Source organism: Mobula hypostoma, chromosome 18 (assembly GCF_963921235.1).
Source record: "Mobula hypostoma chromosome 18, sMobHyp1.1, whole genome shotgun sequence".
NCBI lineage: Eukaryota > Metazoa > Chordata > Chondrichthyes > Myliobatiformes > Myliobatidae > Mobula > Mobula hypostoma.
In genome coordinates, this window is record NC_086114.1 from 37670502 (window position 1) to 37695000 (window position 24499).

The following is a 24499-nucleotide window of genomic DNA, read 5'->3' on the forward strand; positions in this document are numbered from 1 at the left end:
TCGCCAAACAATTGGTACTAGAACGTACAATCATCACAGCGATATTTGATTCTGCGCTTCCCACTCCCTGGATTACAAATATTAAATATTAAAAATATTAAATGTAGTAAAAATTAGTAAATATTAAAAATTTAAATTATAAATCATAAATGGAAAATAGAAAAATGGAAAGTAAGGTAGTGCAAAAAAACCGAGAGGCAGGTCCAGATATTTGGAGGGTACGGCCCAGATCCAGGTCAGGATCCGTTCAGCAGTCTTATCACAGTTGGAAAGAAGCTGTTCCCAAATCTGGCCGTACGAGTCTTCAAGCTCCTGAGCCTTCTCCCGGACGGAAGAGGGACGAAAAGTGTGTTGGCTGGGTGGGTCGTGTCCTTGATTATCCTGGCAGCACTGCTCCGACAGCGTGCGGTGTGAAGTGAGTCCACGGACGGAAGATTGGTTTGTGTGATGTGCTGTGCTGTGTTTACGATCTTCTGCAGCTTCTTTCGGTCTTGGACAGGGCAACTTCCATACCAGGTTGTGATGCACCCTAGAAGAATGCTTTCTACGGTGCATCTATAAAAATTAGTGAGGATTTTAGGGGACAGGCCAAATTTCTTTAGTTTTCTCAGGAAGTAAAGGCGCTGGTGGGCCTTCTTGGCAGTGAACTCTGCTTGGTTGGACCAAGTCATGTCATTTGTGATATTGACCCCGAGGAACTTAAAGCTTTTGACCTATTCCACTTGCGCACCACCGATGTAAATTGGGTCATGCGGTCCGCTACTCCTTCTGAAGTCAACAACCAATTCCTTCGTCTTGCTGACGTTGAGGGATAGGTTATTGTCTTCGCACCATGCCACTAGGTTCTTAATTTCCTCTTTGTATTCAAACTCATCATTACCCGAGATACGGCCTACAATTGTTGTGTCATCAGCAAACTTATATATTGAGTTTGATGGAAACTTGGCTACTCAATCATGGGTGTACAGTGAGTACAGCAGGGGGCTGAGTACACAGCCTTGTGGGGCACCGGTGCTCAGAGTGATTGTAGAGGGGAGCTTTTCACCTATTTTTACAGTCTGGGTCCTGTCTGTGAGGAAGTTGAAGATCCAGCTGCAGATCTGAGTGCTAATGCCCAGGTTCCGGAGTTTAGGAATCAGTTTATTTGGAATGATGGTATTAAAGGCAGAGCTGTAGTCAATGAAAAGGAGCCTTACGTATGCATCTTTATTCTCCAGGTGTTCTAAGGAGGAATGTAGGGCCAGAGAGATGGCATCTGACGTTGACCTGTTGCTCCGGTAGGCAAATTGCAAAGCGTCGAGGTTGACCGGTAGGCTGTGGTTGATGTGTGCCATGACCAATCTCTGGAAGCACTTCATAGCAATTGATGTCAGAGCCACAGGTCAATAGTCATTCAGGCATGCCACCTTGCTCTTCTTCGGCACTGGGATTATCGTTGCCTTCATAAAACACAAGGGGAACTTTGACTGAAGCAAGGAGCAGTTGAAGATGTCAGCTAACACTCCAGCTAGCTCACTTGCACAGGCCCGGAGAACCCGTCCTGGGATGCCATCTGGGCCCGTCGCCTTCCTTGGATTAATCTTCAGGAAGGCCCTTCTAACGTTCTCCTCGGTGACGATGAATCTTGATGCCACCAGGTCTGGTTCATCCGGAGGGAGCGGGACGCTCCTCTTCTGTTCGAATCTTGCGTAGAATACTTTAGTTCGTCAGGAAGAGAAGCGCCACAGCTATATATGTGTAGAATATATGTACATCAGATATTTGAATTTATAAATATTATGGGAGCTCATTCACATATATGGACATCCATAAGTCAGGTATTAGTAAGCCTGTGGCAGTCTGTGCAACAATGACATACTGTATGTGTTATGTTGCAAAATGCACCTGTCTATTTAGAACAACAAATCCTCCAGAACAAAGTGTTAGGAGAGATTGAAGCTGCTGATGGATAATCACATCTCATTTATTTGTTTGGATTTTGCTGATTGCAGAATGTGTATCCTGCTAGAACGCCTCCCATCCTTCCCTGCACCGAATTTCATTCCTCTCACTCTCCATCAACAAGTTGTATTGCTGTTCCTTTGACGGGCTTCTAAAAGCCCCGTAATTTAATGTAAGTAGCCACTTGCTATGGTGGCCAAGATCAGATCAATTATATCCACTTCCTTTCAATTTAGAATCCTTTTATTCTCATGCCTCCAGCACACCGATGGTGTGTAATGGAATTCAATGCCTGAAATCAGAGAGACCCATCAACACTTAGTGACTTGGATTCGTAGTTACATGGCTCATGCAGTTATACAGACAAGCTCAGTTTGTCCATGCCGACAAAGTTAATTCCCTGAGTAAATCCCACTCGGCCCATATTCCTCTAAACCTTTTCCATCCACATATCTGTCTGTAATGACCTAGTAAATGCTTTACTGCTCATGTTGTAGGGTATTTCATGGAATGGTATTTCTGTATAAACAGGGTGTTCTCCTGGCAGAGTTTGGATTACCGTTAACGATTAGGGATGCTTAGGAATGTGTGTCACCCAATCAGGAAAGGGCAACTTGGAGAAGGTTCAAGAGGACGTTGGGGGAACACTGAGGCGAGTTGAAGTGTTTTTTGGCGGGAGGTGGAGAGAGAAGGAGCTCGAGGGAACTGGCCATAGAATTTGATCTGGCAGGAACGTGAAATCCAATGGAGCCCAAGAGGGCAACTTTTACTGGGAAGTGGAGAATAGGATTTGGTGCAGTATGTACCAACACAAGAGGTACTGCAGATGCTGGAAATCAAGAGCAATACACAAAATATGTTGGAGGAGCTGAGCAGGTCAGGCAGCATCTATGGATGGGAAGAAACAGTTGATGAAGGGTCTCGGCACAGTGAAAAAATGAGGCAGGGATGGTTGCAAACTGCTTCAATCATTGATCAAAGGACAAGTCACAGAGGACATTCACAGCCTCTGGAACTAAGTCTGATTGTTAGACCTTGGGTGAGTGCACTGGGGAGATAGAGCAACTTCAGTCAGTTGCTTTGACAGGAGGAAATGGAATTTATTGTTCCTCTAACTTAGCATTTCAATCTCTTCGACTTCATTTGAAAGGAAAGGTGCTTCCCCCCAGAGGCAGTCAATTGGTGCTGCAGCTAAATGGCAGCAGATGCAAATGAAACTACATACTAAAAATAATTCTAATTTATATGAATTTCTAACACAACACTGACTTTTTTCCCTTACTCACTCTTCCTTCAGTTAGTCCTGACGAAGGGTCTCGGCCTGAATCGTCAACTGCACCTCTTCCTAGAGATGCTGCCTGGCCTGCTGCGTTCACCAGCAACTTTTATGTGTGTTGACTGACTTTTTTCCAGTTCTTTTATGTGCAATACTAACATGCTCAAGGAAACTTCAAGTCTTCTGTTTAGTGAGACAACTTAAATACAAGTATTGATGATAGCAACTAGTACATTGGGTCAAGCCATTGATGTAATTTTATTTATTTTATGATCTAACAGGAAACCCAGCGATGCAATACAGCAGAAAGCACAAAACTTAAACCTGTAATGCAGGAGAAACTCAGTATTAGAATTCAGGGAAAGGTCACTTGTTGTATATAGTGCCATGATACAGAAAAAAAAGTTTAGGGAAAGTTTAGTGTTAAAGGTCGAGTAAAGCTCAGGACTGTAACAATGTGAAGCTCAGAGTTGTAATATAAGGTGAATCCAGGAAAAGGTCACTTGTAATATAGTGTGTGATAATACTAAAGAAAGTTATGGGGAAAGTTTGTAATTAAAAACAGGGTGAAGATCAGGACTGTAATGCCAGTTCGGGAATACCATGCAGTGTGAAGCTCAAGATTGGAACATGGTGAAGCTTTGAGTTGTAATGTAGGTTGAATCAGCATTGCGACATGTTCTTGAACTTTGCTGCTTTCAGTAGATCCTGAGTGTTCATGACACAGGAGGCCTGGATTCCCGCACCACAGTGTTGGTTGGGATGTTAATCTCCACACAATAGGCACGTGGTTCCACTATCGATTTTCCCGTCGACCTTTTGCTTCACTTCCTTTCGAAAGGTTGAAATCATGTCGGTCTCTAGGCTGTGATCGTACAGTACGTCTTGACAGCGTGTAGGGAAGTACTGAGATGGGTATCCACTTACTGCCCTAGAGCTTTCTGTGAACAGAACAAATGGGTGCATGAGTTGAAATGAGCCAACTGTTGCATGGATTCAATTCACTGTCCAAAAGACCTCCACAAGTCAGTCAACATGTACACTGGGGAATGCTCTTCCTCTCTGTGTTTGTGATTCAAATGTGTGTGAGTACCTGTCTCCATCACCCCCAATGTGTCCTGAATCCCAGCCATCCTCTGAGTGAAAGAAGGTCTTTCTCACACCCCCACTGAAACTTTTACTCCTTACACTCAATTTATGCCCTTTGGTTTTCGACATGGGGAAGAATTCCTAATATTTATCCTCATATGTTCACCTCACGCAGGTTGCCTCTCAACCTCGTTCCACTGAAAGAAACCAAAATCATCTTCTCCAGTCTCTCCTCATGACTGAAACCTTCCAAATCTCGGGAATCTTCTCTGCATCCTCTCCCATGCAGTCACTAACTGTTCGAGAACTTAGCTGTGATCCGAACTACCACTCACTCCCACCTGTCCAGAGCCCCGAGAAAAGCCCTCAGTGACATTTTCAGTCAGGATTGTCCGCAACATGTTAGTGATTCTAGTCTAGAGGGACCCACCTAAGCAGATAGCCAGCCGATTCCCTCCAATGTACTGAGTGGTCCAAATATTTCGTGTTGCTTCTCCACACCTCTCATATAGTCGACTCCTCCTGAGGAACTGGAAATCAAAACCCTGTGCAGAGTAAACCCAAGTTAGTGATGTTTTATCTCCACAAGAAAAGTCTCCCTCTTCTATGTGTTCATATAATGCGTGTTCCAAAAGTCCTGCTCACCAGTCAAGGGTGTGGAACAGAATGTCCAGGTAACCCTCATCTCAGGCATTCGGCACCGGGCCTCTCAGACATTTCATTACCAGTGGCCATGTGTGTGTGTGTGTGTGTGTGTGTGTGTGTGTGCGCGCGCGCATGCATACACGCTTATCCTCTCCACATGTATGTGACTATGTAGAGTATATATGTATATGCACATAGCTGTGCAAGTGCAGACGTGTGTCTATTTTGGGTTAATTAGTCCCAGTTGATTGATTATCCATCAACTACCTAATCATTACCTGATTACTGTTTGTGAACCATGTTGTGTGCAATCCAATCACGAACAAGAGAAAATCTGCAGATGCTGGAAACCTATGTAACACAGACACACACACAATGGTAAAGTTAGGATCAGTGCCGAGGGAGTGATTGATGTGTGCAAGTTGACTTCCATGTTTCTCATGCTGTAACAGTGACCACATTTCAAAAGTACTTTCACTAACAGTGAAACACTTTGGAACATCTTGAGTTCATGAACGTCTGATGTACTTTCCTGACTGTACATACAGTACCTGTGAGTTTATGTGTCCTGTTTGCTTGCGTATGTACTGGGAATCAAATGTCCTTGGCTGTCTTCTGATCCTAATAGTAAAAAAGTTGATCTCAAAATTCTTTCCTTGATCCTGTGACCATCTGGAGCACCTTCGAGTCATGAATAAATGACACCAAACAGACACTGAGGAGACTAAATCTGTCCTTGCATCCCCATCAGCACAAATACCTCAATCATTTCAGCAGTGTATCCACTACAGCACTGTACATGATCAAGTATCACAATCAATCTGGATGTGTAAAATTCTGGTGGTGTACCACTCCAGTGGTATACCTGACCAGATGGTGTAACACGCCGATGGTATACCTGACCAGGTAGTGTACCACTCCAGAATTATACCAGACCAGGTAGTGTACCAGTCTGCTAGTATACCTGCCAAGGTAGTGTACCACTCCAGTGGTACACCTACAGTATCTACTGAGATACTGTACCACTCTGGCGGTGTAACTGCTCAGGGACTGTACCACTCTGGTAGTATACTTGCACAGGTACTGTACCACTCCAGTGGTATAGCTGCCCAGCTAGTATTGCACTCCAGTGGTATACCTGCCCAGGCAGTGTATCAGTCCGGTAGAACACCTGCCCAGGTAGTGTACTACTCCAGTATTATACCTGATCAGGTAATGTACACTCCGGTGGTATATCTACCCAGGTAGTGTACCACTCTGGTGGTATACCTGCCCAGGTAATTTACCTGCTTTGGTGATGTAAGCACTCCAGTAGTTTACCTGCTCTGACGCTATACCATTACGTGTGAAAATCTATCCTTGCAGAAAATAACATTTCTAACTAAGTGGTACTCTCTATTCATGGTCTTCTCCAGATAACATTCATCTTCTCAAGCATCCTAATCTCCTTCTGATATTCCATTCATATGCACATTGCCATACACTCATCCTCTACTACCCTCATTCCCTATTATGTTCTCAGGACATCCAATGGCACATTTCCTTGCATTTTCTGAAGACAGAATGACTTCAGGCCTCCACAATCCAACCAGCTACTGACAATCTTGAGACCTTGCTCACTGAGAAACTTCTCATCTCTATTTACCTCCCATGAATCTTCTGCAAGTGTTTTGATACGTCAGTTTGGCCTCTGCTACATTGAGTTTGAAAGTGTTGTAGGTTAATCAGAAACCAAGGTTACTGCAGTTGTATAGAGTCCCACTGAGATAACTACTAGAATATGTACATTGTTGTGACCTATTCACCTATGAGCTGATAAACTTGACACAGAGGGACTGCGGATTCATTTGGCTGATTCATTAGAAGATAGGATTGCCATTGAAGTAGAGTAAGTAAACTAGGTTTGGTTTCTCAAGAGGTCAGAAGAATAAGAAGAGATCTCACGGAAACTTACAAAGTCATTGTACTCCTGGATAGACTGGATACCGGAAGGGTGTTTTCCCCAGCTGACAACTCAAAATGGGGAGGATTCTTCCTTGGGATGGTGGTAAGCCTTTCGAATTCTCTGCCAAGAGGCTGTGAGGTCTCAAGCACTGAGGCTTTAGAGCAGAGATATTAATGGGAATAGTCCATATGTCATAAATATAGGAGCAGAATTAGGCTGTTCAACCCATCAGGTTAGCTCCACCATTTAACCATTGCTGACTTTTTTCTTATTTTTTTTGCCAGTTGTTCTTTTTTTGTGTGTGTTTGGGTGCTTGATGTTTTTCTTGGGTTCCACGGAGTTTCTTTGGCTGTCTGTGGGAAGATGAATCTCGGTTGTATACTGCTTACATACTTCGATAATACATTTTACTTTCAGTCTTTGAATCTTTGATTTTTAAAACTCATTCTCCTGCCTTCTACCCATAACCCTTAACCCCCATGACCATCAAGAATCTATCAATATCTAACTTAAATACACTCCCCAATGGTACTAGAGAATGGTCTTGATGAATGGAAAGCTTGAATGGTGAGTTGGCCTTCTCCTGCTCCCATTTTTTATGCTGTGGTTTTTTTTCCTTGTTATACTAGACATAGCCTTCCATAGAGTTAAGCAACAAGGAAACATCCCCTTTGGTCCAACTCATCCATGATGCCCTAGCTGCTGAACTGAGCTAGATACACTTATGTACATTTGGCCTATATCTCTCTAAAAGTCTCCTATCCATGTACAAGTTCAAATGTCAAAACTGTACCATCTCTACCAGTCTGTCACTATCTTTGGCAGGTGAACAAGGTGTGATTCTCTACAAAGCCCACATTTATTCAAGGCTGTTCTTCAGAGACATATGTCATTGACTGGATATAGCGTAAGGCTGTCTATCTGGTGTTGATTTAAACTTGGCCAAGAGGTTTGTATGTTTCAAAGTTCAAAGTTCAAAGTAAATTTATTACCTAACTTTGTATGTATTACCATATACTAACATTTTCTTGCAGATATTTCCGGGAAAGAAATGAAATACAATAGAATTTATATTTTAAAACTGTATATAACCAGACAAAGACTGACAAACAAAAAATGTGCAAAAGGTGAGATGAGATGAGGTAAGAAGGAAAGGGAAGATTCAATGAGATCACCTCTTGATTTTCTGCAACCTAAAGAATACAGGCTCAGTCTATTCAACCTTTCCTTCTCGCCTCTCTTCCTCTCCTCTTTTACTCAACTATGGAAAGAGGGAGTCAACCATTGTCCCCCTCACTGACTAATTCAATTAGCAGTTCCTCTAGGAAAGTGTGCACCTATGAAAACTAGGAGACCTCACATTCCAAATCCTCAAACGCTTATTTGGATCTGTGAATGGGAGAAAACAACATTCAAAAATACCAACCAAAACATGAGACAGTGATGTGTGCTCTGACCCAGCTGTAAACACACGATCTCCTGAGAGAGGCAGAGGAAGCTGTGGGGAGTGGAGATCCAAATGTGAGCACAACCATAGCCTATTCTAACAAACCTTGATTTGCTGTCCTTCACTCTCTGACTTGACTCCAATCTCATCTAACTCTTCAGTTGTTCAGTTGTAAGGTCTGCATGCTTATAAAGAAAGCATTCTAGTTATGGGAGCCTGGCCTGAATCCATAAGAGACATTATTCCCATCGTTTATTCTTTCCTCTGATTCTCAATATCAAATGTAGACACCTACATTTATATGGAACCTTTTACTGTCTCACTGCTCCCAAGGTACTTTATAGATAAGTAAAGCCAGAAATGACTGCCAGAGGAAGTGATTGGGGCAGGTACAATAACAATATTTGAAAGGTATTTGGGCAGGTAAATGGATAGGAAAGGTTTAGAGTGAATTGCTCTAAATGTGGGCCGATGGCACTGGCTTAGATGGGAACCTTGATTAGCATGGTCCAGTTGGGCTGAAGGGCCTGTTTCTGTGCAGTTAACTCTATGACTTAACATAGAACATAGAATAGTACAGTACAGTGCAGGCCCTTTGGCCCACAATGTTGTGCCAACCCTCAAACACTGCCTCCTATATAATCCCCCACCTTAAATTCATCCATATACCTGTCTAGTAGTCTCTTAAATTTCACTAGTGTATCTGTCTCCACCACTGACTCAGGCAGTGTATTCCACGCACCAACCACTCTCTGAGTAAAAAACCTTCCTCTAATATCCCCCTTGAACTTCCCACCCCTTACCTTAAAGCCATGTCCTCTTGTATTGAGCAGTGGTGCCCTGGGGGAGAGGCGCTGGCGATCCACTCTGTCTATTCCTCTTATTATCTTGCACACCTCTATCACATCTCCTCTCATCCTCCTTCTCTCCAAAGAGTAAAGCCCTAGCTCCCTTAATCTCTGATCATAATGCATACTCTCTAAACCAGGCAGCATCCTGGTAAATCTCCTCTGTACCCTTTCCAATGCTTCCACATCCTTCCTATAGTGAGGCGACCAGAACTGGACACAGTACTCCAAGTGTGGCCTAACCAGAGTTTTATAGAGCTGCATCATTACATCGCGACTCTTAAACTCTATCCCTCGACTTATGAAAGCTAACACCCCACAAGCTTTCTTAACTACCTTATCCACCCGTGAGGCAACTTTCAGGGATCTGTGGACACGTACCCCCTGATCCCTCTGTTCCTCCACACTACCAAGTATCCTGCCATTTACTTTGTACTCTGCCTTGGAGTTTGTCCTTCCAAAGTGTACCACCTCATACTGCTCCAGGTTGAACTCCATCTGCCACTTCTCAGCCCACTTCTGCATCCTATCAAAGTCTCTCTGCAATCTTCGACAATCCTCTACACTATCTACAACACCACCAACCTTTGTGTCGTCTGCAAACTTGCCAACCCACACATCCAGGTCGTTAATAAAAATCACGAAAAGTAGAGGTCCCAGAACAGATCCTTGTGGGACACCACTAGTCACAATCCTCCAATCTGAATGTACTCCCTCCACCATGACCCTCTGCCTGCTGCAGGCAAGCCAATTCTGAATCCATCTGGCCAAACTTCCTTGGATCCCATGCCTTCTGACTTTCTGAATAAGCCTACCGTGTGGAACCTTGTCAAATGCCTTACTAAAATCCATATAGATCACATCCACTGCGCTACCCTCATCTATATGCCTGGTCACCTCCTCAAAGAACTCTATCAGGCTTGTTAGATACGATCTGCCCTTCACAAAGCCATGCTGACTGTCCCTGATCAGACCTTGATTCTCTAAATGCCCATAGATCCTATCTCTAAGAATCTTTTCCAACAGTTTTCCCACCACAGACGTAAGGCTCACTGGTCTATAATTACCCGGACTATCCCTACTACCTTTTTTTGAACAAGGGGACGACATTTGCCTCCCTCCAATCCTCCGATACCATTCCCATGGACAACGAGGACATAAAGATCCTAGCCAGAGGCTCAGCTATCTTCGTTTAAGATTGGTTTATTCAGGACTTCATTTAAGACTTCATGTAAGATTGGTGATAGGATGGTACAGTGGCCCAGTTCATAGAGCTGCTGCCTCACAACTCCGAACACCCAGGTTCAATGCTGACATTGGGCACTGCCTGTGTGGAGTTTGCACACCCTCCTTACCATAGGTTTCCCCTTGATACTCTGGTTTCCTCCCATGTCCTAAAGATGTATGTACTGGTTGGAAGGTAATTGGTTGCGTAAGTTTCCCCCAGTGTGTGAATTTGGAGGCAGTTTGTAAGAATGTTGGGAGAATAAAATGGCATTAATGTCAGGCTTGTTCAGAATCAGGTTTAATATCACCAGCATATGTTATGAAATTTTGTTAAATGGGTATTTAATGGTTGCTGTAGACTCATTTGACTGGAAGTCCTTTTTCTGAGTTTGGATGACTCACCAAGTCAGTCTAACTGAGCACCTTATATGACTCTGATCTGAGGGAATTCTTCCTGAAGCACCATTAACTTCCCTCCACACTACTGAGCTTTTTCACCACTCACTAACAATAACACACACCCAGGAGCAGAGGTTACATGTGAAGGTCTCACTGAGCAAGCTACCAGGCAAGGTGACAGCCATGCTCTGTGAAGTTGTTCCCCATCACTGCCACCAGAGAGAGAGGAAGGATGAATGCCGAGACTTTCGTGAAGGCAGCTAAAATCCAACACTCGCCGTGACATACCTTGTTACACATTGGCTTGCAATAGCGTGTCTTGTTCATGGTGAGACATAACAGGCCTCCGTTTACGGGGACAATGGGGAGGCTGCAGTTCTTGAGGTTAACAGACTGACAGGCTTTAAGAAAAGAACAATATGGGAACAAAACCAGCATTCACAATCTCGGAATCTAAAAGAAGGAATTCTGTGCCGAATTACAGTTAAACTGATAATCCACTATCCAATTGGAGATATTTGGTTCACCATTTCCCCATCTCTCATTAATCTCACTGGGGCCCTGGTTCCCAAGGCCCTACTAACCTCACAGGACATTGTTTCCTGCACTCTTTAAATTTGCAGGCTTTATTTCCTGCATTCCCTTTAATCTCAGCAGGGCCCCACTAACATTATTTTATATTTAGTCAAGGGATGTGAGACAGCATTTGATTGTCCATTCCTAGTTGCCCATGAAGGCAATGGTGAGATGCCTTCTGCTGCAGTCCTGTGGTGCAGAAGAGTGTGCCAGGAATGTGACTCAGAGGCTGTGATACCCTTCCAAGCCAGGAAGTGTTAATTCCCATGCACCCTGTAATCGCAGCACAGTCATGGTTATTGCACTCTCATTGACATCACAAGGGTCCTGCTTCCCACCACACTCCCTTTACGTTCAATGGCTTCGCTGGAAAATTCATCATTTTAGCACGTATCATTTGAAAAAGAGTGAATTGAAAGTGTTTTAGAGTACCAATCAGTGTAATATCCAAAGTTCTGGAAAACCTGCAGTCCAGAACCATGAACATCGCAAGGACACTGGACTATTAGAGTTGCTTTGTATTGTGCCCCCTCAAGATACTGTAAATATGTCAAAACATGAAGCAAAAAGCAAAAGGCAAAAAAAAACGGATGCAGGTGTTTGAAATTTGAAATGAAAATGGTGAATGATAGGAGCACTCAGCAGGACAGAAGAGAAGCAGTGAGGAGAGAAGCAGTTAACATTTTAGGTCAGGGATTCTTTCTCCTGATTTGGAAAATTGAGAAGATAAATGTCAAGGAGAGAGAACCAAACATAGGGGATCCACATGACAGGTGGCAGGAATTGTCGAATTAACAATTACTTTATGAACAGGTTGTTGAAATAAGAGAGTACAGGAACAATCTGAAATTTAACAATTTGAGACCAAAGTACATGGACAGCTTTGGAGGAACAGGTGCCTACCTACAATTATTTAGCGTAAAGTTCCACAGAGGTAACAAACCTAGTTGGAAGGTGCATGTTGTTCCTTGAGTTCATGCTGGAACAATATGGGAACTTGAAGGTGGAGGGGTCAAGTTGGAAATGGAACAGGGAATGAATGTAAGGATGATTGGAAACTCTGATCCCTCTTGAGGACTGAATGAGGGTATGAGGGTGTTCTGCTAAGCAGCTACCTGATCTGTGCCTGTTTTCCTGAATGTAGAGGGGACCTCATTGTGATCTCTGGACTGGTGGGGGTGGGGGGGAAGGAGTAAAGGGCAGGTGTCGCACCTGTCAGAATTGCATGGGAAAGTTGTGGAAGAAACCAGAGTAGGAAGCTCAAGATGCAATGGATATGTCAGAATGCCAAAAGGGAAGAGAAGGCAAGATGCACCAGATGATTGAATCTTGTTGGAGATTATGGAAATTATGATTGGCTGAATGTGGAGGGTGGGGCTGGAAAGTGAAGATAAAGGAAAAACTATCTGTGTCCTAGCTAGGAGAGGGGTTGAGAGCGGAATAAAGGAGATGGAGATGATAAGATGAAAAGTCCTGTTGGTGATGGTAGAGAGAAAGGCATTGTTAAGCAGAAAGGAAGACACTAGTATGCAATGTTTGATTGGAACAGGCACAATGGAGAGACTGGGATGGTGGAACAAAATGTTTCTGTGAAGTTGATTGCAGGGCTGTTTTTGAACAAGCAATGGGAATCTATGGGCCTCTGATGGGTGCTCTCCTTGGTATGATCGAGATCTTCTTCCACAAAGGCCTACAGATTGCATGGCTTGGTTGACAAGGGTGAACAGGAGAAAGAAGGGGCAAAAGTTTTGTGATCAGCATAATCTACTTTGTACCTGGCTACATTAGCGATTCTGTCCTACTTGAAATGATCTGCAATATGAGGTAGAGTGGCAGGGATGGAGCTGACAGCTTTCAGCAAAACAGCTGCTCCACCACCAGGATCACACTGTGACACTCCCTGTACTGAAAAGGTGGTGGGACCAGTTCCTGGCCTAACCTCACACTGTGATCATTCCATATTGGTCTGCTCTAGCACCATTCCTGCAAAAGAGCAGAATATTTTGCTGTTTGGATGTGGTATGGGCAGCTTGTGAAATTATTGCACTGGCAGTAATGCCTCTCACCTCATTGGTTAGTTTTGATTCAATAGATAAATGAGAAGCACAGAACTTACATGCCAAGTTCAGCCCATGCTCCCATTAAGTTTCTGTTCGAAAATGATGTTGGATGCTCTGATCTTGATACAATATGCAAAGGTTGGCCCATCCCACCCAATCAAATGCACTGAGAAAGGAGGGACACAGGTGCAAGTAGCAATGGGATGGATCGCCAGGATTCAGAAACAGCCATTCCATGGAAGCCGGAGTTATTACCTTTCCTATGGATAGATCTCACGTTGTCAGCAGCCGTCTGCAACAGCCTATAGAGGTCACTGCGGTCCGCGGGCTTCAACTTCTTGATCACCTGCTCCGTACAGTTAATGAGTGTCTGTGGAGGGAACGAGAAACAATGCTAGATGTAGGGCCTCTCCCTCTCACCATCAGAGACCTGAGTTCCATCTTGTCCACCTTAGGAACTGTCTGTGTGGAGTTTACATGTTCTTTGTGTGACGGCATGGGTTTCACCTTTGTGTTCTAGTTTCCTCCAAAGATATGTGGGTTGGTAGGTTAACTGGCTTGTAAATTGCATGTGAATAGTAGAAACTGGTAGGACGTTAATGAGAATATTGGGGGGGAGTGGGTGGAGAATTAAAAATGGGATTAATGTATGATTAGTGTAAATGGGTGGTTGATGATGGGTCGAAACTCCTGTGTTCTTGCTCTGTCTTTCTGTGATTCTATGACCGATTACCAAAATACTGGCATCAACTTCTTCTCTTTCCCTGTGTAGTTTTCTGGATATCAGAACTGTTCACTGAGTCATACAGCACAGAAACAGGCCATTCAGTCCATTGGGTTAATGCCAGCCATCAATAATCTATTCACACAAATCCAACATTGATCATTAGGGGAACGTGCAAACTCCACACAGACAGCACTGAATCTTGGTCTCTGGTGCAGACGGGCACCAGCTCTATTTGCTTTTCCACCATGCTGCTCATTTTATCTAGGTAATGCTGCATGAATTCAAGTTTGTGCAGAGAATAAGAGGTGAAATTCTTTAAATCAGTAGAGAGATTCTGGATATAATGAATACTTTATGCATATTACATGAAAGATAAGTTTCAGAAAATTAATCAGAGCTAGAGAGTAGAGTTAGGAGGAATTTTTTGGACTACATGGGGTCTGTATATTTGCTCCATTGGAAAAGTGACAATTCTACAATTTCTCCATGAGTCACTAATTAACAATCAACCACGATGACTGAAATGTGCTAAGAATGGACATGTTAAAATTCCATCCTGTATCACCAGGGATTGGGACTTTGGGGAAAATGAGTCCCATATTGTCTGAAATGAATTTTGTTATTGAGGGTGGAATATATCCAACTCTGATCATCAGAGGAATATAGCAATAAGTGGAGGCTATTTGGCCCCTCAAAAATATTCCATCAGTTAGATCAATGCTGGCTGATTTTCACCATCTATACTCAGTTTACAAACATAGATTTTCAGATGATCCCATTAATCTTGGTTTTCAATATTTTCACTGAGGTTGCACCTCAACAGCTAACAGAGTTTATGAATCCATAGACATCCCAAAGGATGTTCAGGTACTAGGGGCATGCATGCATCCATTGACCACCACTGTTCATCAGTACATGGTGAGATGGTTCAACACTGTAGGTTGAGAATTGGGTGACCTCAGCAACTTGATTTCTTTAACTCTTAGCCTCCTACTTCCTGATGGAGTTCACGATGCAGAGAGATGTTGGCAAGTGCCTCAGGGTGGTTGTAAGCAAGTGATAATATACTTCAGGAGGGTCCTGTGTGGGGAAGTGGGCCATTATGGTGGAATGTTTAAAACATTCATGTGGAGATCCTTGTTGTCTTGCAATTGAAGTTAAAAATGGAGCTGTTCAGGCCCCTGCACTTTCCTCTTGCTCTTCCACTTCATCCATTCTCTTACCCTGATAGAGAAACCATAACTGCTTCTCCTCCTGATCCAGAGAATCCTGAGTCAGGATCACTGAGCATATCAGACTGTGATCAGTATATCCACTAGACTGAGCAGTTTTAAGCGATGCCCCTTTTGGCTGCCTATTTTGATGACCCAACCGATGGACAACTTGTATTGTACCCAGAAGCATCTTGCTGCACCTTTATGGCCTCAAGGTGGTTTTGTAGTCTGGATCTGGACTGAAATTGACCAAACTTTTCTTTGGGGTGAATACAAGAAGGATGTGAATATTTTAGATGGGGTGCTGAATAAATTTACAAACATAGTGGCATAGAAAATCGAAGTCTGAGTAGTCCATCTGGCCCTTCAAATCATTTTCAATGGGATCATGGGAGATCCTCTTTCTCAGTACCTTACTGCCACTACCTCCTCAAACCCCTCGATATCTTTTGCTTTGAGAAATTAATTAGTCTCCTTAAACAGATACAGAGCCTCAGCCCCACATCCTCCTATAGCAGGGAATTCCTCATATTCTCCAGTCTCTGAGTGAAGAAATTTCTCCACATACCATGTAAACTGCAACTGTGACCAGTCACTCTGAACCTCAGGCTGGGGAAACTACCTCAATAAAATCCCTATGCAAAGCTTCATGCACTTTTAGTAAGTTAGGGCCCACCTCATTCTTCTGGAGTTCCTGTGTAAAAAGTTGGCTTTATACTTCTTCCTTCTTATCTCTGTGACGAAAAAACCAAGTTATCAGAAGATTGATGCTAATGAGAGAGAGATAAATGAGACAATGGAGAAACATTCAAAATGCTAATAAGAGAGAAGAGAGAGATTAACGAGAAAGAAACACATTTCAGAATATTGACAGACCGGTTGCTTTGAACCTGAACTGTTTGAAGTTTGATGGACAGGCGATACCCCAGCAGGGGGATAAAAAGAACAGGTTCGCTAAGGCACGACACACACCATGAGATCACGAGATAACGAGACCCTGGAAAAGCGGTGTGCCCCCACAAGTTGGTGTAGTTGGAGGTCTGGTTCGAGGGAACCGACCATAGACTGACAGGGCGAAAAGGGACGATCGGCGGGAACCTGGTGTGTGTGTGTCCGCCCTTGCCTGGGTGCCGGGTTCACCGCGGAAGAACGGTCGTATCCGGAACGGAGGGGTCACAGTCGGTGACCACAGAAGACATAAAAGGGTTCACCCGAAAGCTAACTGCGAAGAACATCAGAGGTCTGTTTGAATCAAAATTTGCATTCTCTCTCTCTCTCTCCAACGGCACAACAGCGATTACTGCGAACTGTACTAAGCTGAACTGAACTCTGCATCACTTGAGACTGATCATTTTACCCCTAGACTGCGATAGAGCTTGATTGATTCCTATTACCCTAGTTCTGTGTACATGTGTGTTTTATCATTGCTAACCTATTGCATTTATATCCTTACGATTAGAGTACTATGTTACTTATTTCTTTAATAAAACTTTATTAGTTTCCAGTAATCCAGACTCCAACTAGTGGTCCATTTCTGCTGGTTTGGCAACCCAGTTACGGGGTACGTAACATAAGTGGGGATCTTGTCCGCGATTTTGAATGCCAAATTTGGGACTGGGTAAATTGATGGGGTTAAAATTCCCGAAAGAAAGAAAGGGCAAACAGCAGAAATAGAGATTGAGGAATTTCTAAAGGCGCCAACCTTGGAGGCATTAGAGGATGCCAGGAAATCAGAATTGGCAACTGTTGCCAAACGGTTGAATCTTTTTAAAGGAAAGTCAACAATGAGGAGAGCGGAGATGCACAGAGCTGTCATTGAGCATTATGTATCTAAAGGTGTGTTTCCCCAAGGGGAGCTGGAGGTGGTGTATCTGGGCAAACCTGGTGGAGAAGCAGTACAGCTGCAGATGGAAAAATTGAGACTCGAGCACGAGTTCTGGGTAAAACAGCTGGAGCGAGAAGAGAGGGACCGGCAGTTAGAACGAGAAGAGAGAGAGAAACAGGGAAAGGGAATTTGAGCTGGAGAAGTTAAGGATGACGCTAGCGCAGGGGCCCATACCGAACCAAGGTGGAGGGTTCAGGGTGACCCAGGAGGTTAGGCTGGTTCTCCTATTTGAGGAGGCCGATGTTGATCGGTACTTTCTACATTTTGAAAAAGTCGCTGCAAGTCAGGACTGTCCAAGGGATAAGTGGGCTGTTTTGCTTCAGGACGTACTTAAAGGAAAAGCTCAACAAGCTTACTCGGCCTTGTCCACAGAAGATTCCCAGAGGTATGATGTGGTGAAAGAGGCCATACTCAGGATTTATGAGTTGGTCCCGGAGGCATACCGGCAGAGGTTCCGGAATGCGAGGAAGCAGTGGGGCCGCACGTATTTAGAGTTTGCCCATGAGATGCAGATGTATTGTGAGCATTGGTGCGCCTCGAAAGGGGTCCATGGGGATTATGACAGACTGCTACAGCTAATACTGATTGAGCAGTTTAAAGGTTGTGTCCCTGAAGGTATGAGACCCTACCTAGATGAGAAAGAGGCAGACACCTTAGCCACAACTGCTAAGTTAGCAGATGAGTACGCGTTAACACACAAGGTGAAGTTTACCCCGAGTAAAAGCTGCCACAAGGGTAGTCGAGAGGGCGGAGCGAGTCCGCCGGGAAAGTCAGAAAGTAAGCCGGGAACTAGTGAGAAGGATGAGGAAGACCGGGAGCAGTTTGGTAGGAAGTCTCCTGGGGTCGTATGCTATAATTGTGGGAAAGCCGGTCACTTTGCGTCCAGGTGCTTTGCCCCAAAGAAGGAGACGGGGAAAGGAAAAACGACGGTTCCGACTGGCTGTATTGATCTGGCAAACAAACCGCTGGGGGAAAAGAGGTCTGATAAAGTTCAGGAAGGGCGTGAGAAGTTTACTTCGGCAGGATTGGTGTCAGTGAAGGAGGGGTCAAACCCAGTTCCAGTACGGATCTGGAGAGACACTGAAGCTTGTCAGTTATTGATCTTAAAGAGTGTGTTAGACTTTAGTTCAGAGACCCAGACTGGGGAGGTCAGCGTGATAAAAGGCATTGGGAAAGGGACTGAAGCAGTACCTCTGCACCAGATACACCCAAAAAGCGACTTGGTCTCCGGACCAGTCACGATCGGGGTGAGGCCCGAACAACCGATGGATAACGTGGAGGTCTTACTCGGTAATGACCTCGCCGGCGGAAATGTGTTCTCAGCAGTAAAACTGACAAGCCAGCCTGCCAGCATTGAGGCCCCGCCCATGGACTCACAGGTTTATCCCGTTTACGCAGTGACTCGGCGCATGTCCAGAAAGGCTGCCGAAGTAAATTTAGATTTAGCTGAGACGTTTTTACCAGCCTTGTACTGGGGGGGGGGGGGGGTGGGGCGGGGTTAGAAAGTGAGAAGAAGGGGTGTAGTGAAATGGAAGTTGAGGCAGACTTATCATTAGCAAGGAAGGAATTTATACAGGCACAGGAATGAGACGAGGAGCTGATGGTTTTGACGGAGACAGCTCTCTCCAAAGCAGAATTAAAAAGGGAGCCAGTGGGCTATTATGTGAAGGAGGGGGTACTAAGGGGGAAATGGAGACCACGTACCGAGCCCGCAGATGAGGAATGGGGGGTGGTACACCAGGTGGTAGTGCCGAAAATTTATAGGGGCGAGATTTTTAACCTGGCCCACAAGATACCCCTCGGTGGACATTTTGGGGTGAGGAAGACAGTCGATAGAATTACCAAAGAGGTTTACTGGCCGAACATGAGGAAGGATATTGTTGAATATTGTAGGTGATGTCATTTATGTCAGGTGGTAGGAAAACCAAATCAGGTCCTACCTAAAGCGCCCCTTCGACTGATACCCGCTTTCGGGGAACCTTTTTCCCGAATAATTGTGGATTTTGTCGGTCCCCTGCCCAGAACTGCAAGTGGGCGAGAGTATGTGATGACTATGATGTGCGCCGCCACCAGGTTTCCGGAGGCGGTGCCCCTGGCAAGCGTCAAGGCTCCCGCAGTGGTAAAGGCACTTGTGAAATTTTTCACTACGGTGGGGCTGCCCAGGGAAATCCAGTCAGATCAGGGGAGTGTCTTCACATCTCACACATTCTGACGGATGTTGGATGAGATGGGAGCAAAGCAGATTTTGGCCTCCGCCTACCACCCGGAGTCCCAAGAGGCGTTGGAACGATTCCATGCAACATTAAAGACTATGATTAAAATTTACTGTCAAGAGAACGCTAGAGACTGGGATGATGCTTTGTCCCTCTTGTTATTTGCCGTGAGGGACACGGTTCAAGAGTCATTGGGGTTCAGCCCATTCAGCCCAGAGGACCCCTGACCTTACTGAAAGAGCAATGGTCCAGTCCGGCCGTCCAGGTTAATGTGATTGATTATGTTTTAAAATTTCGTGAGAGGCTTAAAAGGATCTATGACCTTGCCAAAGAAAATCTGCGACACTCCCAAACTAAAATGAAACAATAGTATGATCGGCGTGCCCGCGAACAAGTGTTCCAAGTGGGCGATCGGGTCTTAGTTCTGTTCCCAGTGGTAACCAACCCCCTCCAGGCGAGATTCCACGGTCTGTACAAGGTAATTAAAAAGATAGACCCTTTGAATTATGTTATCGAAATGCCGGACAGGCGTAAACCCACACAGTTGGTACACATTAACATGTTAAAAGCTTACCACGATCAGAAAGCAGATCTAGTTGGTGTTATCACAAAAATTAATGAGACTGGGGTGTCAAATGATACGGGGAAAACCCATCTTGAAAAGATGAAAATGGTGCCGACCCGATTGGAGAACTCTATTGTTTTGGCTAATTTTGCTGATAAGGTCTCTCACCTAACCCCCGAACAAAGCGGGCCATTGATAAAGCTAATTAACTGGCACGCAGATGTATGTCCCAATGTCCCGAGACGATGCAAAGGGATGGTGCATGATGTTGTTGTCACCTCAGACCAGCCTAATAAACAACATCCCTATAGGATGAACTTGGAGAAGGGCAAGTTAGTGGAGAAAGAAATTGAACACATGCTAGCCACAGATATTATTCGGCCATCCAAATCGGAATGGGCGTCCCCCTGTGTGGTTGTCCCGAAAGTCGATAGGAGCATCCGATTCTGTACAGATTACAGAAAGGTGAACGCCATCACAAAAACTGATGCTTACCCCATCCCAAGGGTAGACGATTGCATCGATAAAGTGGGGAGAGCTACGTACATCACCAAGATCGATTTGCTGAAAGGGTACTGGTGTGTTCCTTTAACCGACCAGGCTAGAGAAATCTCAGCATTTGTCACTCCATCTGGGTTATACGAGTATAATGTTTTACCTTTTGGCATGAAAAACGCTCCAGGGACCTTCCAGAGGATGATTAATTCAGTGATAAAAGGGTTAAAGAACACAGAAGCGTATATTGACGATTTAGTGGTCTGGAGTGACACGTGGGAGGAGCACATTGTGGCCATAGAGGAGCTGTTTAAGAGGCTGTTGGAAGCCAACCTGACAGTGAACCTCGCAAAAAGTGAGTTCGGCCACGTGAAGGTCACTTATCTGGGATTTGCGGTAGGACAGGGGCAGCTGGCACCGATGCAGGGTAAGGTGCGGGCTATCTCGGAAGTCCCCACCCCGACAGACAAGAGAGCCCTGAGAAGGTTCTTGGGGATGGTGGGGTACTATAGGAAGTTTTGCAAAAACTTTGCGGATATTACCCTCCCTCTTACTAAGCTGTCGCCAAAGAATGTGGGGTTTGTGTGGACCGACCTTTGTCAACAAGCCTTCAAGAGTCTGAAGGCGATTCTGTGTCACCATCCTGTGCTGAATGCACCTGACTTTTCAAAACCCTTCTCACTAGCAAAAGATGCTAGCGACGAAGCAGCCGGGGCGGTGCTGTTGCAGACAGACAAAGAGGGGGTTGACCACCCAGTAGCTTATTTTTCTAAGAAATTTAATATCCATCAGAGAAATTATTCCACTGTGGAGAAAGAATTACTGGCCATCATACTAGCATTACAACATTTTGAGGTTTATATTTATCCGGCATGGAAACCACTGGTAATTTACACTGATCACAACCCATTAGTGTTTTTGGTCACTATGAAGGATAAAAACAAAAGGTTGCTAAGTTGTAGCCTGGTCTTACAGGAATTTGATATCAAAATAAAACATATAAAAGGAACGGAAAATGTGATTGCTGACTGTCTGTCAAGGTGTTGATAACTTAAAGTTCTCTGTATTAGCCGAATAGCTGATGACCATGTATATTAGTGTGTATCTAATAATGTATTCATGCCCATAATTTTTACCCCGGTAAAAATCCTTCGAAGGATAGGGGTGTGACGAAAAACCAAGTTATCAGAAGATTGATGCTAATGAGAGAGAGATAAGTGAGACAATGGAGAAACATTCAAAATGCTAATAAGAGAGAAGAGAGAGATTAACGAGAAAGAAACAGATTTCAGAATATTTACAGACCGGTTGCTTTGGACCTGAACTGTTTGAAGTTTGATGGATAGGTGATACCCCAGCAGGGGGATAAAAAGAACAGGTTCACTAAGGCACGACACACACCACGAGATCACGAGATAACGAGACCCTGGAAGAGCGGTGTGCCCCCACAAGTTGGTGTAGTTGGAGGTCTGGTTCGAGGGAACTGACCATAGACTGACAGGGTGAAAAGGGTCGATCGGCAGGAACCTGGTGTGTGTGTCCGCCCTTGCCTGGGTGCTGGGTTCACCGCGGAAGAACGGTTGTATCCGGAAGGGAGGGGACACAGTCGGTGACCACAGAAGACATAAAAAGGTTCGCCCGAAAGCTAACTGCAAAGAACATCAAAGGTCTGTTTGAATCAAAATTTGCATTCTCTCTCTCTCTCCAACGGCACAACAGCGATTACTGTGAACTGTACTAAGCTGAACTGAACTCTGCGTCACTTGAGACTGATCATTTTACCCCTAGACTGCGATAGAGCTTGATTGATTCCTATTACCCTAGTTCTGTGTACATGTGTGTTTTATCATTGCTAACCTGTTGCATTTATATCCTTACGATTAGAGTACTGTGTTACTTATTTCTTTAATAAAACTCATTAGTTTCCAGTAATCCAGACTCCAACTAGTGGTCCATTTCTGCTGGTTTGGCAACCCAGTTACGGTGTACGTAACATCTCATAGCCTTGTTTTCTAGCATTTGAGATTTCCACCCTTGGAGAAAGTCTCTGACTGCCTATCCTATCTATTGACATGTTCTTGAAAAAATTAATTGCAGGGATATAGAGAAAGTCAGGAAATAGGATTATCAGGTTTGCTTTTACAGAACTCTGGGATAGCCTTGATGGGCTGAATGGCTTCCACCAAGCAGGACCAGTTCCTGTATTCTGTGGCCTTGCATGGCATTTATTGTCTGTCCTTAAATGTCCTTGAAAATGTTGGAATGAGCTGCCTTCTTGAACCAGTCCAGTCATGTTGAACATACTCATGAAGTGCTGTTGGGTAGGTATCTTCAGGACTTATGCTCAGAATTCATGATTTTTTTTATTATTCAAGGGATATGGGCTAATGGCCCATCCTTTGAGAAGGTGGTGGTCAGCTGCTTTCTTGAACGACTTCAGTTCTTGAGGGGTGGATACACCCACAGTGCTGTAAAAGTGAGCGTGCCAGGAACTTAACCCAGTGATGGCAAAGGAATATCGAGATCTTTCCAAATCAGGCCACTTTCATCAGAGGTTGAGGGGTTGGCAGGGAAAATTCCAGCAAGGAAATGATGGGTGAGATATAATGGAGAGCTTCAAAGCCAAAGGAAGACTTGACCAAGTAAACGAGCACCACCAGTTGGGAAAAAGAAGCAGAGCAGCAGATTGATGATGTTGGCCAAGACTAATATGGACTCTGGAAGCTGAGGCAGTGGCAGAAACTGTTCCATGGAGTCAGAACGAGAAGAAATTTACATCCAGAATCATTGGTACCAGGAAGACCCTGATGACAGAGACTGACACAAGACCACGATTTTCACTAATGGAAAATAAATCAAAATGCGGAGCTCTGGTTTCCAGTTCCGAGGAAGAGTCACTAACTTGACGTGTTGACTGGTTTCTCTTTCTATAGATACTGATTGACTGGCAGTTTTTCATGACCTTCGTTATTCAGGTTAGCACCACACAGTGATCAATGTTGTTTAGGGAACTTCAGATCAGAATCACTTTGTTTATGAACAAAGCGTCATGGTACATAAAGTATTTATATTCTGGGCAATGGAAGACCACTCCTGGGGCTATTAGTAGATCCGTGATTACTCTCTCAGAGTAGTGTACCCTAACAAAGCAGCACTGTAGCAGGGCGAAGGAGACAGAGCCCAACCCCAACCAATATGGAGGTGAAAAACCATGTGTTTCATACCAGTTCCTCAGTTCTGCCTGTTGAATCTGTGCTGCTACAAGGCTCCTGTTGATACTTAATGGCGCGGTATGATGACTCAACTCCAGTATCCAATGCCTGAATCATCGTTTTACTCTGTCTGATTGAGGAATCTAATCATATAATAACCATATAACAATTACAGCACGGAAAAAGGTCATCTCGGCCCTTCTAGTTCGTGCCGAACGCTTACTCTCACCTAGTCCCATCTACCTGCACTCAGCCCATAACCCTCCATTCCTTTCCTGTCCATTTACCTACCCAATTTTTTTTTAAAAGACAAAATTGAACCTGCCTCTACTACTTCTACTGGAAGCTCGTTCCACACAGCTACCACTCTCTGAGTAAAGAAATTCCCCCTCGTGTTACCCCTAAACTTTTGCCCCCTAACTCTCAACTCATGTCCTCTTGTTTGAATCTCCCCCACTCTCAATGGAAAAAGCCTAACCACGTCAACTCTATCTATCCCCCTCATAATTTTAAACACCTCTATCAAGTCCCCCCTCAACCTTCTACGCTTCAAAGAATAAAGACCTAACTTGTTCAACTTTTCTCTGTAACTTAGGTGCTGAAACCCAAGTAACATTCTAGTAAATCTTCTCCGTACTCTCTCTATTTTGTTGACATCTGTCCTATAATTCGGTGACCAGAACTGTACACAATATTCCAGATTTGGCCTCACCAATGCCTTATACAATTTTAACA

At 44.3% G+C, this 24499-nt stretch overlaps 1 protein-coding gene across 2 annotated transcripts in view; it reads right to left on the reverse strand.

The window, feature by feature from the left end:
• Window positions 1-3456: 3456 nt before the first annotated feature.
• The window catches only part of si:ch1073-126c3.2 (uncharacterized protein LOC555816 homolog), a 25380-nt gene continuing 4337 nt past the window's right edge, over window positions 3457-24499 (reverse strand). Inside the window, exons 3-6 of one of the 2 annotated variants that reach the window (XM_063070753.1) lie at window positions 13709-13823; window positions 11106-11218; window positions 4737-4851; window positions 3457-4158 (exon numbers count right to left, since the gene is read on the reverse strand). In XM_063070753.1, the coding sequence (XP_062926823.1) occupies window positions 3983-4158; window positions 4737-4851; window positions 11106-11218; window positions 13709-13823 (519 nt within the window). In that variant the 3' untranslated portion in view covers window positions 3457-3982. The other variant, XR_010020880.1, reaches the window with a different exon arrangement.